The 14,733-nt window shown below is 43.4% G+C and overlaps 2 protein-coding genes across 24 annotated transcripts in view; one reads left to right on the top strand and one right to left on the bottom strand.

Moving 5' to 3' along the window:
- Positions 1–54: 54 nt before the first annotated feature.
- Positions 55–2,588, bottom strand: PTPMT1 (protein tyrosine phosphatase mitochondrial 1). 2 transcript variants are annotated; one of them, XM_075754662.1, is made up of 4 exons: positions 2,418–2,588; positions 2,268–2,348; positions 1,583–1,774; positions 55–316 (listed from the first exon to the last, which is right to left on the bottom strand). In XM_075754662.1, exons 1-4 carry the CDS (start codon positions 2,586–2,588, stop codon positions 185–187), a joined length of 576 nt encoding a protein of 191 aa, XP_075610777.1. In that variant the 3' UTR covers positions 55–184. The 2 variants fall into 2 exon arrangements, with proteins under 2 accessions (XP_075610777.1, XP_075610778.1); XM_075754663.1 differs by lacking the exon at positions 2,268–2,348.
- Positions 2,517–14,733, top strand: part of CELF1 (CUGBP Elav-like family member 1) — a 62,974-nt gene continuing 50,757 nt past the window's right edge. For 14 of the 22 annotated variants that reach the window (XM_075754654.1, XM_075754650.1, XM_075754637.1 and 11 more), the window contains exon 1: positions 2,857–3,020. The gene's annotated coding sequence lies outside the window, so the exon portion shown is untranslated. Of the gene's footprint in view, positions 2,658–2,843; positions 3,021–14,027; positions 14,122–14,733 lie in introns of those variants that run through there. The other 8 variants (XM_075754649.1, XM_075754652.1, XM_075754651.1 and 5 more) reach the window with 5 other exon arrangements.

Below are 14,733 nucleotides of genomic sequence, written 5' to 3'. Positions count from 1 at the left end.
CTAAGATATTAGCCATAAGAAAGGAAAGCTTTAATGAAACAGCCCAACCACCCCTTTACTGTAATTTTTGTAAAAACTTCTTTATTGATGGTCAAGAAGTACAATGCTTAAGCCTTCATTAGATTATTAAAACATAAGGGTTTTTTAAAGCAGCCAAGACAGATTCTGATATTTCTTACTGATACTATGCAGTTGTCCCAGTGATCACATTCCTGTGAAATGTCTCCAGGACCTGGACTTGCTTGTATCGAATGAGGATGTGGGGACGGATCTTGGCAATAGCCTTGACTGCTTCCTGAGGGCTCCAGTGATGCAGCTGAAAAGGCAGAAACCCTGCAAGTGAAAAGCCATTCTATCCCTGCACCAGTTAACAGATCCTCCCTGGAGGCCACAGGCAGCATTACAGTTGTTAGAAAATTTGCTGCTTTGCCCCTTCTGTTTATTTCATGTTCTTCTCCAGGGGGCCTGAATGTCAATGCAAGTTCATGAAATGAGTCCCTCAGTTAAAGAGGGATGGTTGCTGCCGGGGACCTCTGTTTTCTGTCTCACTCATGCTTCCATCAAGTTGTGAGTAGTTTCCTGGCCTAGTCCCACCAGAGAAGAGTAAAAGTGCAGCTTGCTTTTTTAAATTTTTTTAAAAACTTCACTAGTACTCCCATCGCACTTCAGCACTTAGTGAGAAAATTTTCCAGGGAGCACTTAAATAACACCAACAGAAGAATCCACAGGTGGGATTTTGTTCTTAGTGCTGGCTTACCCAGTTGGGTCTGTAGAGGAACTCGGAAAACCAAAGTCACTTCTCTTGATTCTGAATTGTATTTATTGAAAGGCTTAGAAAGGCTCACCATTTCAGTTAACCAAGGAGAAAATCTGAACGACAAAAATGATGTTTATCTGCTCAGTGAACCTACCCTCATGACTGACTTGTCATTCCCATCTCAATCTGTTCCTCCATAGAAAGAATTAAGAATGGCAGCATCATTCAAAACCCTTTGAGAACTTATCTGTTAATGGCCCAGAAAACTGAGCAGCTTCTTGAAGTTTGACTGATCTGCCAGAACCAGCTACAGATACTATCAGACCAGTGTTTCAAAGCTTTGTTGCAACAACAGTTTCTCTTTCCCTTAAGATCAGAACATCTTTGCCTGTGCTAATAACTGAGCTGGCAGAGGCAGACCGGTGAACAGATGAATGAAAAGACTACTTACAATGACAGCTGTATTGCTGCTTCACCACTATCTCATTGGCAGGAAGCGTTATCTTGACAGTATCATAAGTGCAGATGAACAAGGTGTGCAAAGATAAATTAGATTATCAAAGAACACCGCAGTTCAGCAAATGTTAAATTTCACTTGTTCAGTTACGCTGCATTTGCCACATTCCACAAAACAGCAATGTAAGTTTGGGGCCTAGCTATCTACCTCTCTTAAAATGGGTCTCCAGTCCAAACTCTGTAAAATCACGGAATATTAATGCTTCTGTACACGCTCAGGCTTCTTGAGCAAAAACAAACTGTAAAGGTTGGCTGTATTTGCCCAGGCTGTATGAAAATAAACCCCATCTAGCATAGAATCCTTCTTACTTGAATTAAATATGCTGCCACCATGGTGGCACTGCGGGAGCGTCCTGCCTTGCAGTGCACATAGACGCTGTTACCGCAGGCTCGGTGCTTCAGTATGAATTCAACACCCTTCTGGAGGTTTTCCAAGGTGGGGGCTCCAGTTAGATCCACGGTGCTGAGACACAGTTGCTCCACTCCCATTGCCTCCCATTCCTGAAATGGACATAGCAGACTCAATCAGTTAACTTTGTGGGGTTTTTTTTCCAGAAAGAAAATTCAGAACCTGATGAGACAGTTGGGAAATTCAGTGGGGTCAATTTAATGTCCATTCGTTAAATCAGATATATGAAAACTTTAGTGCCGGCTATCAGAAAGGGAACTGAAAAGATGTGGTTCAGCTAAAGGAAAGCTGTTTTGTCCTGAAACAAAACACGTTCTTGTATCTGTATAGCGATGTACGTGGATAACGCTCCCCTTCCCTTACTGCCACTGCAGCTCTAACACTTTACTTGCATCCTCACGTTTTACTTGGTTTGTCGCATAGTTTTCAAAGTCGGTGTTAGGTACGAAGAAGCCACGCCTTGGCTGTGAGACTTGGCGGTCCCTGCCAGGATCATGGCAGGAGGCGGCTGAAGCCTCACCCGGCGCCGGGACGGGCGACAAGCGCCCCTTCCCGGGGGGACGCCGGCAAGCTCCCCGGGCTCACCTGGGCGGAGCAGCAGAGGAAGCGGGTCTCGTACTCCTCGTTGAGGGTGACCACGGCGCGCACGTTCTCCTCCGCCACCAGCTAGGGGCACAGGCACCGTCAGGCACCCCCGGCCGGCCCTCCCGGCCCTCCCCGCCGCGCCCGCCTTACCCTGCGGCTGCGACCCCGCAGCGGCAGCGCCCCCAGCAGCACGGCGCCGTCGATGCGGTGGAACCAGGGCCGGCGGGACCCGGGCAGCCACGCCCGCACCGCCGTGTACAGCAGCGTCGGGTAGAAGAGCAGACGCGCTGCCCCGGCGCCCAGCGCCTCCGCCACCCCCATCGCGGGCAGCGCCGGGCCGAGCCGCGCCGGCCGAGGGGCGGGGGAGCGCCGCGGACGAGCGCACTGAGGGTGAGGAGACGGGGGAGCCTGCGGCGGGCTCTTGGCAGGAGCGGGGGTCGCCGGGCGGGCCGGGCGCCGCCGCAGCGGTGGCTGGAGCGGGGCGGTGTCAGGCGCGGCGCGGAGGGGCCGGCCGGCCGAGGAGGGCGGGCGCGCGGCCCCCGGCACATCCACCTCGGATTCGCCGTGGTCTCTCCCGGAAGCGCCGCCATCTTGCAGAGCCGGCCTGAGGCGGCGCAGGGAGGCGAGCGGGGCGCGGGTGGATCCCCGGGGCTAGGGGAGGGCGGCGGCCGCCAGGAGGAGCTCGGGCCGGGCCGGGCAGGGACAGACCGGAGCCGAGCCGAGCCCGCGGAGAACGCGATCCGCCTCGCGCAGGTAACGGCTCTCCTTCTCCCCACCCCGTTCCCCTGGGCTCCCGCCGTGAGGCCACTCGTGCCGGGCCGCGGCGGCAGCCTCTGCGGCGGGCGCCTCGCTCCCGCTCGCCTCTCCTCCCCGCGGCGCGGAGGGGCTGGGGCCCGCGGGGGAGCCGCCGCCCTGTGCGCGCCATCCTGGGGGCGGCCGCCGCCCCTCCGGGGCCCGGAACCGAAGGCCGGCGGTTGTCGTATCTGATCCGAGCGCTGACAGCGCCTCGGGCGCCGCCGAGCCGCGGGGCGGCGGCGAGGGGCGCTGCAGGTGCGAGCGCAGCCCGAGGTGGTGTCGCCATTGGGGTGTGGGGGGGTGCGTCGGGCCCGGGGCGGCCCTTTGGGCGGGGGAGCGGCTTCCCCCGGGTGACGGCCGCCGTCAGCCTGCCGGGCTGGGCGACTGAAGGGCCGCGGAGAGGTCGGGGGCTTATCCCAGGAACCGGGGGTGCGGTTATATGTCCTCGGAGGCACGGTAAGGGTCTGTCTTTTGGACTAGTGAAACGTATACTGCTCTTCGAGGGTGTAGAGGCAAGTCGAGTATAGGAGAAGCACAAGCAGGGCAATGGGAGTTCAGCACAGTGTGAGGATTTGCAGTCTCAGGTGTGAGAAGGCGTCACGGGCGCTACTGAAATGAAGTAGGAAGAGAAATATAAAAACCAGGAGAGACTGAACATAAAATGAATTATAAATACATGAAGAAGCAATAAAAGATTGATTTTTATAGGACTGTTTAGAAAGTTGAGAGGCGGCATTACAATAAAGGAGTGAAGATTCCCCACTTGAAATTCCTGAGGAATAGTGGCCCAGACATTTTCACCTTTAAGGCATAGGCATTCCCTTCCGCCAGAAATTGTCCGGGAGCATTTTTCAAATGTTGCGGCTTTCTTGTACGTACTGCTTGAGTGTGGTCATCAAGTGTGTTTCACCGGGAGCTCACTTGATTTAGAAAAATACTTGGCGGGGATTTATATCATGAGGTACGCTTTGCTTCTAGTGTAGAAGAGCTTGGACTTTCTGAGAATCTTGAATTTATTTATTTTTTTTCTGTCTGTCCTTCCAGTCTTATTCTTTGTACTAGTGATCACAATAGTTGCTAAATTATCTCCTGATGCCTTTTGCTGTCTTCTCTATTGCTTTTTTATAGATTAGTTCATCACATAGGTTTTACTGCACTGACTTGGCATTGCATATCCATAATAAACCTGTCACATTTTTTTTTCTTCCCCTCAGCTATGTTCTTGGGAGCTGTGCGTAAAGTGAGGTACTGTACTTCCTATAGTTGTGTCTGGACCCAAGTCTTTAAGAGGCAGCTTTGTTGGAAATTCTACTGCTGTGGTAGATGTTTAAAAATACTACTTATGTCTTAACACCAAGATGGGAAATGTTAAGGTGGGTGCAGCTTGCATCCTGCAACTTAATATGTTCAGTTGCAGTCCTGCTGATGAAGAGTACCCAGGGCAGGAGCACAGTTCTTCTATCTGGTCAGGGACATGGGTGCAGATGTATATCCCTATATAGGGATTTCAAAATACAATGGCGTAAAGGATATTTTTTTTTTAAAGGTACTTACTGTTCTTTTTCAGCCTGTGCTCACTTTCAAAATTATTGCTGATATTTACTCTGGGAAAGTATATGCTGTTTTGTGGACGGTTTTCACCCTTTCTGAATGATCGCTCTTGGATGACTGTTTTTCCTTTCCTTGTCAAAGTTTCTAATGTTACATTAAAGAAAAATCAATCTCCGATCCTACCTCCTTATTTATGTGCTTGCCCTCACATATCTGCTTCTTTTTGATATATGAAACAAAATATTAGATGCAGGCTTAGGAAATGGTGTTTACATGTGAAAGAAAGCAGGAGATAGTCAGAAAACTGACTATCATAAAATCATGAACACTAAAACATGAAAATTTATGTGTTAGGTAGTTTTGTTTGGAAAGTACATGGTTTACAATAATGAGAAGAACTTACCTGTCTTTCACAGTGGGAGATATGGTAAAGAACTCCACAGTAGTACTGTGTACTTACTACTGTATCCACCTTTTTGCTAGTCCTGCAAAACTAGATGCACTTGTAAGATTATCATTGCACGGTGGGGGAAAGGTGTCTTTAACTTTTATTTCTTCTGCTACGAGTAGGGATTCTGAAGGCATGCTACCTGGCACCACTCCTCTAAAGGGAAAAGCAAGAAAGGTGGCTATATCATAGATATGCAATAGTTGTATATCTCATCAATAATAAATCCGTAATTCACAGGGTCCCTTGCAAGTAACCTCTATGTCAATTGAAGAATCATCAGATGAAACAAATTATGGCACTTTGATATAAAAGAAATATTTATAATATTGTGTAGCTTTTCTTTTGAAATTACTGCAAACAATATTATGCTGAATTAGTTGAATTTTATAAAAGATAGATGTTTGTGGTTCTTAAATATAGACTCGCACTAAGTAAAATACTACCTATAATCCAGTCTCTAACTGAACTTAGTAAGAACCTTTGTTATGAGCAGGTGTCCTTAACTATTTCTTGCTTCTCTTTATGAAATGTGGTTATTGATTATCAATTACTACGTTTCTTAATTTCATCTGTATGCCTTCTGGGTCTTCTGCCACCAATCTCTTCAGAGGGCCTGCTCTAGTTTTTTCTTCAGTGGTTTTTTTTTTAGGCGAGGCTAGGTGGGAAGTGATACAAATTCTCCTTGATTTTGAGATTTCCTCATTATTAGTCTCTCACTCTGGTATCTAAGAAGAACCCACTGTTCTGGCTGTTGAAATAGAGACTGTTGTTCAGCGATATGTCCACGAGTCAGTCCAGTTTTCCAGGTCGTAATGTGAGTTTTGCTACTGACAGCAGCAGTGGCCCAACACACCCAGACTTACATTTCTGCATTCTTATTTATTAGTTTTGCCATGAATGTCTTAAATGTTTTATTTCAATCTAGGCCTGTTCAGTATTGCTTCTTGTTCTTTAGTTCACCATTCCTCAAGACTGTGTGCAGTTATTCACTGCCTTGGTAACTGCCTTCAGGCAAGAAAGTATCATTTTTATCCATTGATCAGTTATTTGGCAGGGGAAAAAACCCAGTATAAATCAAAGCAGAGTAAAATACTTCAGGGTTTATTAGAATGGGAGCCGTAAAATGAGAAAAGTTATTTAGACCCTCTAATGGGTATTTCTCTTGAAGTATCACAACACAGTATCTTGAGTTGTGATCCTGTTACAAGATTTCTTGAGGCAAGAGGGATTACCTTGATTGGAAAAAAGTAACCGGTAGTTTTATTGCCCTTCTTCCTGTCATTAGAGATGCTTGTGTTACATAAAAAAATGCAAGATACCACCTTTTCTGCTGTTGCTGTCTACACCTATTTTATATTGTCTTGCCAAGATGCTTTGTGTTTGGGGCATAACAGTGAAAAGGGAGAGCTTTAACGTTCACATTTTCAAGAGGAGATTTCCCACATGTCAGCTGACCATCATTTTTTCTGCACCTGATGGGAGATTCAAGCATGTAAAGCTAAAATATACATTAGGTCAAAGCAGGAAATTTGCGTAGAGCAAGGGAGAAAATGTAAACTGCTTTAAGGCTTCAGTGCAAATTAGTCTGCAAACACTTTGCTGTAGGGATGAATACCTCACAAGTCTGAACTGTGATAGACAGAGCAGGCTTATTTGTTTGACAGCAGTATAGTACGGCACAGTCCTCATCCCAGGTAAAGGAAGTCTTCTTTCTGACATCTTGAGTAGCATAAAACTTCCAGCCATTTTAGCTCTGTGCATTTTAAAAGAAAAGGCGTTGTTGCGAACTGAATTCAGAAGGAACAGTGAGCAACTAGACAGCTGAACAGAAGTCTTCAGTAGTTTTCAACACTTAGCAAAGAATTTCAGTTTAGGCACAGGTATGTGTGTGTGTAAGCTTTATGCCAGAAGTGGAATCATCACCCATAAGCTCTCTTCTCTGTGCCATGTATGCATATTACCATTCTGTCTGCAGTAGGCTCAGTATATTGTGGTCTGATTTTTTGTTTTGTTTTGTTTTTAGAAAAGATACAGAGGTTTACTGGCTGCTCTGTTAGAGGCAGAGTACTAACGGCAGACTGACAAACTGTTTTGGTAATGAGTCTGTACTGATTTAGATTTATAACTGATTTAATGACTTGGCTTGTGGTGGTAAAGTTCCAAGTAGAGTAAGATTATATAAACTGTGCTTAAAATCATATCTCTCTTGGATTTCCACATTGGTTTAACTAAATTACTTGTAAATATAACTTGGAATGACTGACTTAGATATTGCTGAAATTCATGCAAATGAGCAGGCACTTTGGGTTCTTTATCCTTTTCAGCAGCACACCTCAAGGAGATCTTGAATGAGCATGTGGGTAAGAGAATGTGTGTTGAGTATCCAGTGTCATGCTGGTATGATATCTGGCAGGCTTGCCTTTGCAGACAAGTTTTTTTTATGGTTGCGTGTTGTGTGTTCTCTCAGAACTGAATTCTCTCCCAAACTCAGGTGAAGTTCTGTGATGTCTTATATTGTTTTTACTTGAAATAGAGTTTTTTAGGACCTTGGCTTTTTTCATCTACATCAAAATTGTTCTTTCTGGTAGGTTTCAATTCTGTCTGCAGGCTGTTTCGTACTGCACCTTTCACAAAAATAATTTAGTTCTTAGCCACTAAATTTCAGTATTTCGAATGTCAAAGTAGAAACGATTGTTCTTCAAACATCATTTAGAATTCAGGTTTTCACTGAATCAATGAATATTATGTGCTATTTTTGCCTCAAACTATGCAGTTCAAAAGATATTACAACATATGTACACTATCAACAAATCCTTCAGAATCTGTTGGAAAGGGAACATTCATGTCTGTTTTTTTCAAAGCAGAGAGTTGGTTATTTATGAAGTCTGTAGTTCAGATGAAGTATTTAGCAGATAACGTCCAAGACGACATACAAAAATGATAGCATCTTTCTTAATTTACTATATAGAGAGATTTGCAGGATGGACACCAGACATCTTAGTATCTCTGCAAAAATCTTACAGGCTTTGATAAATGGTTCTTCAGAAGGCAATGAAACATTGGTCTTGCAGGAAGAGAGAATGGATTTTGAATGTCACATCGAGCTCTTGCATTTCCTGTTGGCACAACACAGTGTAAAAGTAATTCTTCTCTTATTTATAGTCTTAGATTCCTAAGCAGAACACCATCTGAAAATCTTTTTGCCAACTCACCTGTGCCTCCTTGTTATTTGCCTCCCAAAAATTCCTGTTTTCCATTTAAACTTCTAAATTAAAAAACATACATCTTGATGACAACTCAACTTAGTGAAGAATTGTATTTCTTCTGGTTTTTTGTCTTGCCCGTCATTGTGTTATGAGTGTACAATGTCTAGCACAATTTATGAGCAAAACAGTAAAAATTCCTTGCAGAGTTGTAAGTGACATTAGAAGTGATATTACCATTGAAAATTATCAATATGCAAAATCTTAGAGGGGGGGAAAAAAGGATTTACTTCTCTAAAGCAGTTTTGACTGCTCAGAAATCTGTGATCATATGTTTGGTGACTTAAGATAAGTGAGAATATTCGATATTTATGGAGTAAAGCCACCCATATTACACTTTGGATTGTGCATTCAGTGCCAGAATTGGATCACTATCAGACACTGGCTGTAGGTGGTACTATCTGTATTTCAGTGTGGAAGCTGCCATGACACTGATTCTCTGATGCAGAATTTGCTTTAGAATTTCTTTGGGTTTTAAGGTATTTTTCATGTAATTCAAAACTAAGTTTAATAGGCATGTCATGACTGCTTTCAGGGGAGCAGGACTAGGACACATTTTTCTTGATCCTTTTTTGTGAGGAATATAATTCAGGATATGCTTAGGCATACAGCTAATTCTGAGTATGCTGGTATCTTCCTGGATTTGCAGGCAGCCTAAACCATTATCTCAGTCATGAGAAACTTGAAAAAAGTATTGAGATTGTTGGTTTAAATACCAGCCCTTTTCCACCTATTTGCAGGTCACATTAATGATCCTGCCCCTCTACTCGGCTCTTGTGAGACCCCACCTGGAGTACTGCGTCCAGCTCTGGGGGCCCCAGTACAGGAGAGACATGGAGCTGTTGGAGCGAGTCCAGAGGAGGGCCACGAAGCTGATCGGAGGGCTGGAGCACCTCTCCTATGAGGAGGACAGGTTGAGAGAGTTGGGGATTGTTTCAGCCTGGAGAAAAGAAGGCTCCAGGGAGATCTAATTGCGGCTTACCAGTACCTGAAGGGGACCTACAGGAAAGATGTAGGTTTCCAACCCAAACCATTCTATGATTAACAGAACTGCCCAACTAGTTAGTGCACTTCTGAGTTCTGAATTGGTTACTACATTCCTGGTGCAGCTGCAAGTTTCAACTTCCACTTATTATTCCACCAGAACTTTTCTGGTAACTTCTGTAAGATAGTTTTGTATCACCATACAAATGTGGGGGTATACTTAGTATAAGAAATAGACAACAGCGTAGAGTAATAATCTCTCCTGAAAAATTATGCTTTTGTATATAAATGAAACTCTTTGAGTTTGCAGACTGTCAATACCTGTGTACTAAATCAGGGACTATGTCCTTTTTTTTTTTTTTTTCCTTTGAATACCTAGGAATTTGGGTTTTTCAGTTACACTAATTTTGTTCTCTTTCCCATAACAGAACATGAAAACGGCGGGGGGGGGAGGGAGAGAAGGGGGTGCTACATTGAAGTGAATTTCTTCTGGTTTTAAGAATAATGCATAGAAAAAGGTTTAGTTGGTGTTTAAAAACTGGCAGAAAGGACTGCTGGGAAAGCAGACAGGATATGTCAGAGGTCACTATAGTAGTTTGTACCAACCAATGGGAAAGGTCAGGCTTACTGGTTTAGGAAAATACTTAAAAAGGGAGAAGGGTTTAAAAAGATTGCTGTAATTCAGTTGCTGGGGCGGGGGGGGGGGGGGGAGGTCAAACCAAGAGCTCAGTATGAGGATGTGTGTGTCTGAAAGCAGCAGGGAAGACCTGGCCAGTTCAGTAGTTTTTGAAATGCTGGTGGATGTGGGGATTCCCTGGAAGGGAGATTTTTGTCTTCTGTCTGAGTTGCTGCCCAGATTCTGTTGGCTGAAGTGTTGGACATTTCTGCATTATGAAGGTGGGCTCAAGCAAAATGGGCTTGGAACTCATTCCAAAACTCCTTTAAGTCTGTACACTTCAATTCTTTTTTCCCCCTGCACAGTGTGACAGTGAATGAGGGTGTGTGAGTGTAAAGGAACTTGTCTTAGCAATGGTCTGTTTCAGAGACCATGTATGGGTAAAGCAGTTCAGCTGGTTCAGCTCCCTGCTCCTCCCTCTCAGAGAGCTGAGCAGAATCTCTTCTGCTGAAACGGTTGTTCCACTTTCTGCTTTCTATATTTGTACAGCAGCAGCACACTAGCTACCTAGGCAGCATGGCCGGCCTTGTGTGCATTCTGCATTTACTGAGCAGAATTGAGCGCTAGGGTTTACAGTTTCTGTTACGTCCGTCTGTCTATCTCTGCATCTCTGGGGAGGACTGGTGTTCCAAGTGAAAGGTGATCTGTTTGTGGATGTTTTCTTTTTTCGTAAAATGCGGTCACCAAGTTGGGAGACTAGAGACCAGGAGTGGAGAAGGGAAGGCAGTTGTCTTGCAGGGAGAGTATGTAGTGGGTGGCGGTGGCATCAGAAAGATACAGTTTTAACCTCTGAAAGAGCTGCTGTCTTCTGGGATGAGGATTTTAACATCCCTGCCCGCTTTGGAGAGCAATTAGCCAGGGTCTGTATCTTTCCATAAAAGGTCTGTTGTCGCTGTCTGCCATGAAGATTAACAAAAGCTAGATCCTGTCCTGGAAGAACTGAGTGCTGTCTTTGCTTGTTATGGGCAAAGGAGATTAATGAGGAGCTAGACCCTGGCCAGCCTAGTTTGGAATAAGTAGTTAATGTTGAGGGATGGGGTTGTAGGAAATACCTTGTTAGGAAGGGCTGGAAACTTGTAACTAGGATTTCCCTGGCTGTGCGTTTGCTTAAACTTTGTATTAAGGCTCTGCCCACATTGAGATGACCATTCACAATTGCTTTTCATAAATAGTAGATCAGTTGAACAAATAGTGCAGGAAGTCTATTAGCTGCTGACACTGTAGTAAACTGTTCATATGATCATCTTTGAGTAGCAGAAAGGTGCTCAAAATAGTGGCAGCAACTGGATCTGCCATTAACATTGGCAATAAATTCTTTGAGAGGGAGAAAGAGGGAAATAGGTTATAGGGTACTTTTTCTGTCTTTTAGGGGATGCTGTCCACTTACAAATTCTGCTGCCTTTTGAATATCTATGCAAATCAGGCCTTTTGTTTCTGCGTCGTTTCACTTGTGAAACAGAAGGCAGCATCTTGCTAAAAATCATTCTTGAGGACCATGTTCCAAAAACTCAGTCTGAATTATTTTCTTTCATACCACTGCAGTGTCTTCAGTGTACTTCCTCCTGAGAGGACTTTGGAAGAAGCAGATTTTGGGGGCAAATTGAAGGATCTCAGCTGCCCAGCAATGTCTGAATCACACTGTGTCTGCAGGCAGGGAACTGTGATTGATGTATGACAGAGGGTCATCTCATTTTTTGAGCTGCTTGAACTCAAGCAACTTTGTCATGTGGCTGTTTTTTGATCATTCTTTGTGCAACGGGGACACACTGCAGTAGTTGTTCCATCCTCATCTGGAAAACCTATGGAATTCACTGTGAATGTGCAGCTTCTGGGATGTTAAGCTTTTTGTCTTAAGTGACCTGATATATTTCCCCATTATCTCATTGTCTTAAAGCCTGCTGTCTTTCTTTCTTCCCAGTTTTCCACCTCCTGACTCCCTGGCTGACGTTCTTTCATTTATACTAGCCAGAGCAAAGTGGCAAAAACATAATCTAAACTGTTTCTGAGTTAACAATACCGATTAAAAGCAAATCTTTGTACTGTTTGATGCCAGTGATCAGGGTTGTAAAATTCCTCTATTTTTAAAGTGTTTTCTGGTAGCATACTTAACTTTTACTTGTAGTCTTTTAGCAGGGATGTGATTAGGCAGGTTCAAAGGCCTCTTGGAAATACACTGTTGCATGTTTAAAAAAATATTGTTTGTCCATTCTGTGAAAGATGTCATGATAAATGCGTAGACACTGAAGCAGTATATGTTTCACCAGGTGCATTGAGTAGATGAAAGATAAAGCCAGGCTGTAGAATGGCACTAGGGGATTTAAGTCTTTCCATTTTTTAAAAATCTTCTTAAGGGCAGTATGTAAGAAAGTGACATTGTTTCAGAGCTAAGCTAAGCTGTCAGTTGTGTTTCTTGGAAGGCAGATGCTTTAAGCTATGTGTATAGTAAATATGTCTTGTACCTATTGCCCACTAGTGCCAAAAAGGGTAACTTAGTGCTCTGCCTATTTCCAAGAGTTCAAGTGATTCATGCAGCAAAATATAAACAGTATACTAAAAAGCTTTTGATGTATAAGGGTAGGAAATCATATTTGCTGTATGTACTTTGAATTTAAAGGAGAATGCCCAGTCATCCATTCTGGATTGACTGTGATGTTGTCCTCTTTGCAGAAAATGTTCATCAAGGTTGGAGACAAGTGAGAAATTAACTTCTGTCTGGCATCCTGTGAAGGTCCTGAAATTCCACAGGAAGGGATATTTTTTTATTTTCTTCTTACCTTATTGCTTTATTCTCTCAAAAAATAATTCATTTTTTCTTTTAATGTCATTCACATGCAGTTGTATAATAAGATTAAGGGTGGAACATGTGGGAAGATTATGGAATTTGGAGTTAAGTCCCAGTGTTCATTTGAAGCTAGTTAAACTTACAACTGCTGTTGAAAAGCAATTACAGATATTAAACTCCTGGAAGAATAAGTGAAAAGTGAAAGTTGAAAAAGATACACTTGTGATTTTAAAAAGCTGAATCATATATTTTTAATCAAGAATAGAGAGAGACATGTATTTAAGTATTGGAGGCAGTCCACTGACAACTGGGATGGTAAAGGTGGTTATATAGAACAACATGCATGCACTTCTAAGAAGTACAGTGTTTTCTTAACGGAAATAGTGGAAGCCTTATTTATCACTTGAGGCCTCTAAAAAAGGATTAATTGGTAGAGAGAATTAATTATGTGAAATTCAGCACCCAAATTTTGATGATGTAGTTCCATGAGTAATTGGAATGAGCATATGCCAGTATTGCTCTGAAAGAGGCTTGTTGCATGTTTCATGCATTTCCCCTTTACTTTGTGCTGCTGAGAGCATCTGTGTGGTTCTGCAGTGAATTGAATCAGGGAGCATGTCTGGGTTAAAACTGTTATTTTCCTGTTGTTGTAGGTAGGCTAGATCACACCTGGATCATTTCCTTTTTCAGCCTTGTTGTACAGAGATGGGGATGGATAGCTGGTGAGGAAAGATTTATGCTCTATTCTTTTGACAAGAGCATGGGCTTAAACTGGATCTACAGTAGGAATGTCTTAATCTATTCCTTTGTATTTCTACCCCATTTCTAGTTAATCTTTATGAAAAGCTTATATCCAATCTTCTCTTGTAATATAACCCAAAAAAAATGAAATAAGAATTGTTTGCATCTGTTACCTGCTGTGGCACGTATCATTTGGTTCTAGACAGGGAGGTACTAAATGTTGTCGTAACATATTTCTTTATTAATGCAGTATTTGATATGTGCTGTGTTTACCGCTGTACAGAGAAGCCTGCTGTTTGGGAAGAAATTGGTGAACTTTCCTGATGTGAGGACAGAGAGGAGATAATGTGCTACGTAGACTGTTACCTGTGAGGTTTTGATTCAGGAAGTGTAAGGTACCTCCAGAATCTAGATACAAGGTATACAAACCCTGAGAATCCAGCAAGAGGATTTTATGTCTATTTTGAGTCCTCGTGCAGCCAAAACTGTGTTTATAGCACTTGTTTTTGTCATAAAGTTCCTGGAGTCTCCTCCTGCTAGCAGTGGAAACCAGCTGATGTCATACTGTGCCTTCCAGGAAAAGTGAATGGAAAGAATTGATGGAGAAGTGTGTAAGTGAAGAATGTCTGAAAATACGTGCATAAAACTACAAGCGAGTACAGAGTCTCTCTAGTTCTTGGCAAAGTGTGTTGACACTCTTGATCCTTCCCACCCCACCCAGCTGAAGTCTAAGATCGAGTGACGGATCCAGCCTTGTACAGCAGGGAGGTTTTCTGAGGCCTTGAGAAAGAGGGAGGAGCAAGCGAAGCTGCACTGGCACAAGAGTCAGTGAGCATTAATCGCCACAGGCGGGCAGCCTGGAGGGGATGTTTCAGGGTCACAAAATGGGCCATGAGGGTAGTTTGTGGATTAAAAGGCTGCTGATATCAATAGGAAAGACATTCTGTTAGTCACTCTGTTAGTCACCTGTAGACGTTCGTAACTAAGAATGAAAGTTAGGCTTCTTCAGACAGAAAAGTTAATCTGAAGTGTGGCATTATGTTTGTGAATGGTGTTCAGACAACGTGCTGCATCTATTTATGCATTGATGTGTGTTCAGTAGGTGTTAGGTTGTAAATTAATGCAGAAATTTTTCTAGTTTTTCTGTATTAACAGTGGTTTGTATGCTTCAGGTACTATATAAAGATATTGAAGAGGGGGCTAAATACTGCAAAAAAGAAACC

The sequence above is a fragment of the Balearica regulorum genome, chromosome 5 (assembly GCF_011004875.1).
Source record: "Balearica regulorum gibbericeps isolate bBalReg1 chromosome 5, bBalReg1.pri, whole genome shotgun sequence".
In the NCBI taxonomy this organism is placed as follows: domain Eukaryota; kingdom Metazoa; phylum Chordata; class Aves; order Gruiformes; family Gruidae; genus Balearica; species Balearica regulorum.
The sequence above is the reverse complement of the archived record's forward strand: the minus strand, read 5'-3'. Positions and strand labels throughout refer to the sequence as shown.

Excerpts from the sequence above, each read along its gene's own strand:
- PTPMT1 (XM_075754662.1), bottom strand. The coding sequence starts at position 2,588 with ATGGGGGTGGCGGAGGCGCTGGGCGCCGGGGCAGCGCGTCTGCTCTTC. Across the intron at positions 1,775-2,267 it reads TCCTCTGCTGCTCCGCCCAG|GAATGGGAGGCAATGGGAGT; the intron begins GTGAGCCCGGGG and ends TGTCCATTTCAG. Across the intron at positions 317-1,582 it reads TGGCAGCATATTTAATTCAA|CTGCATCACTGGAGCCCTCA; the intron begins GTAAGAAGGATT and ends CTGCCTTTTCAG.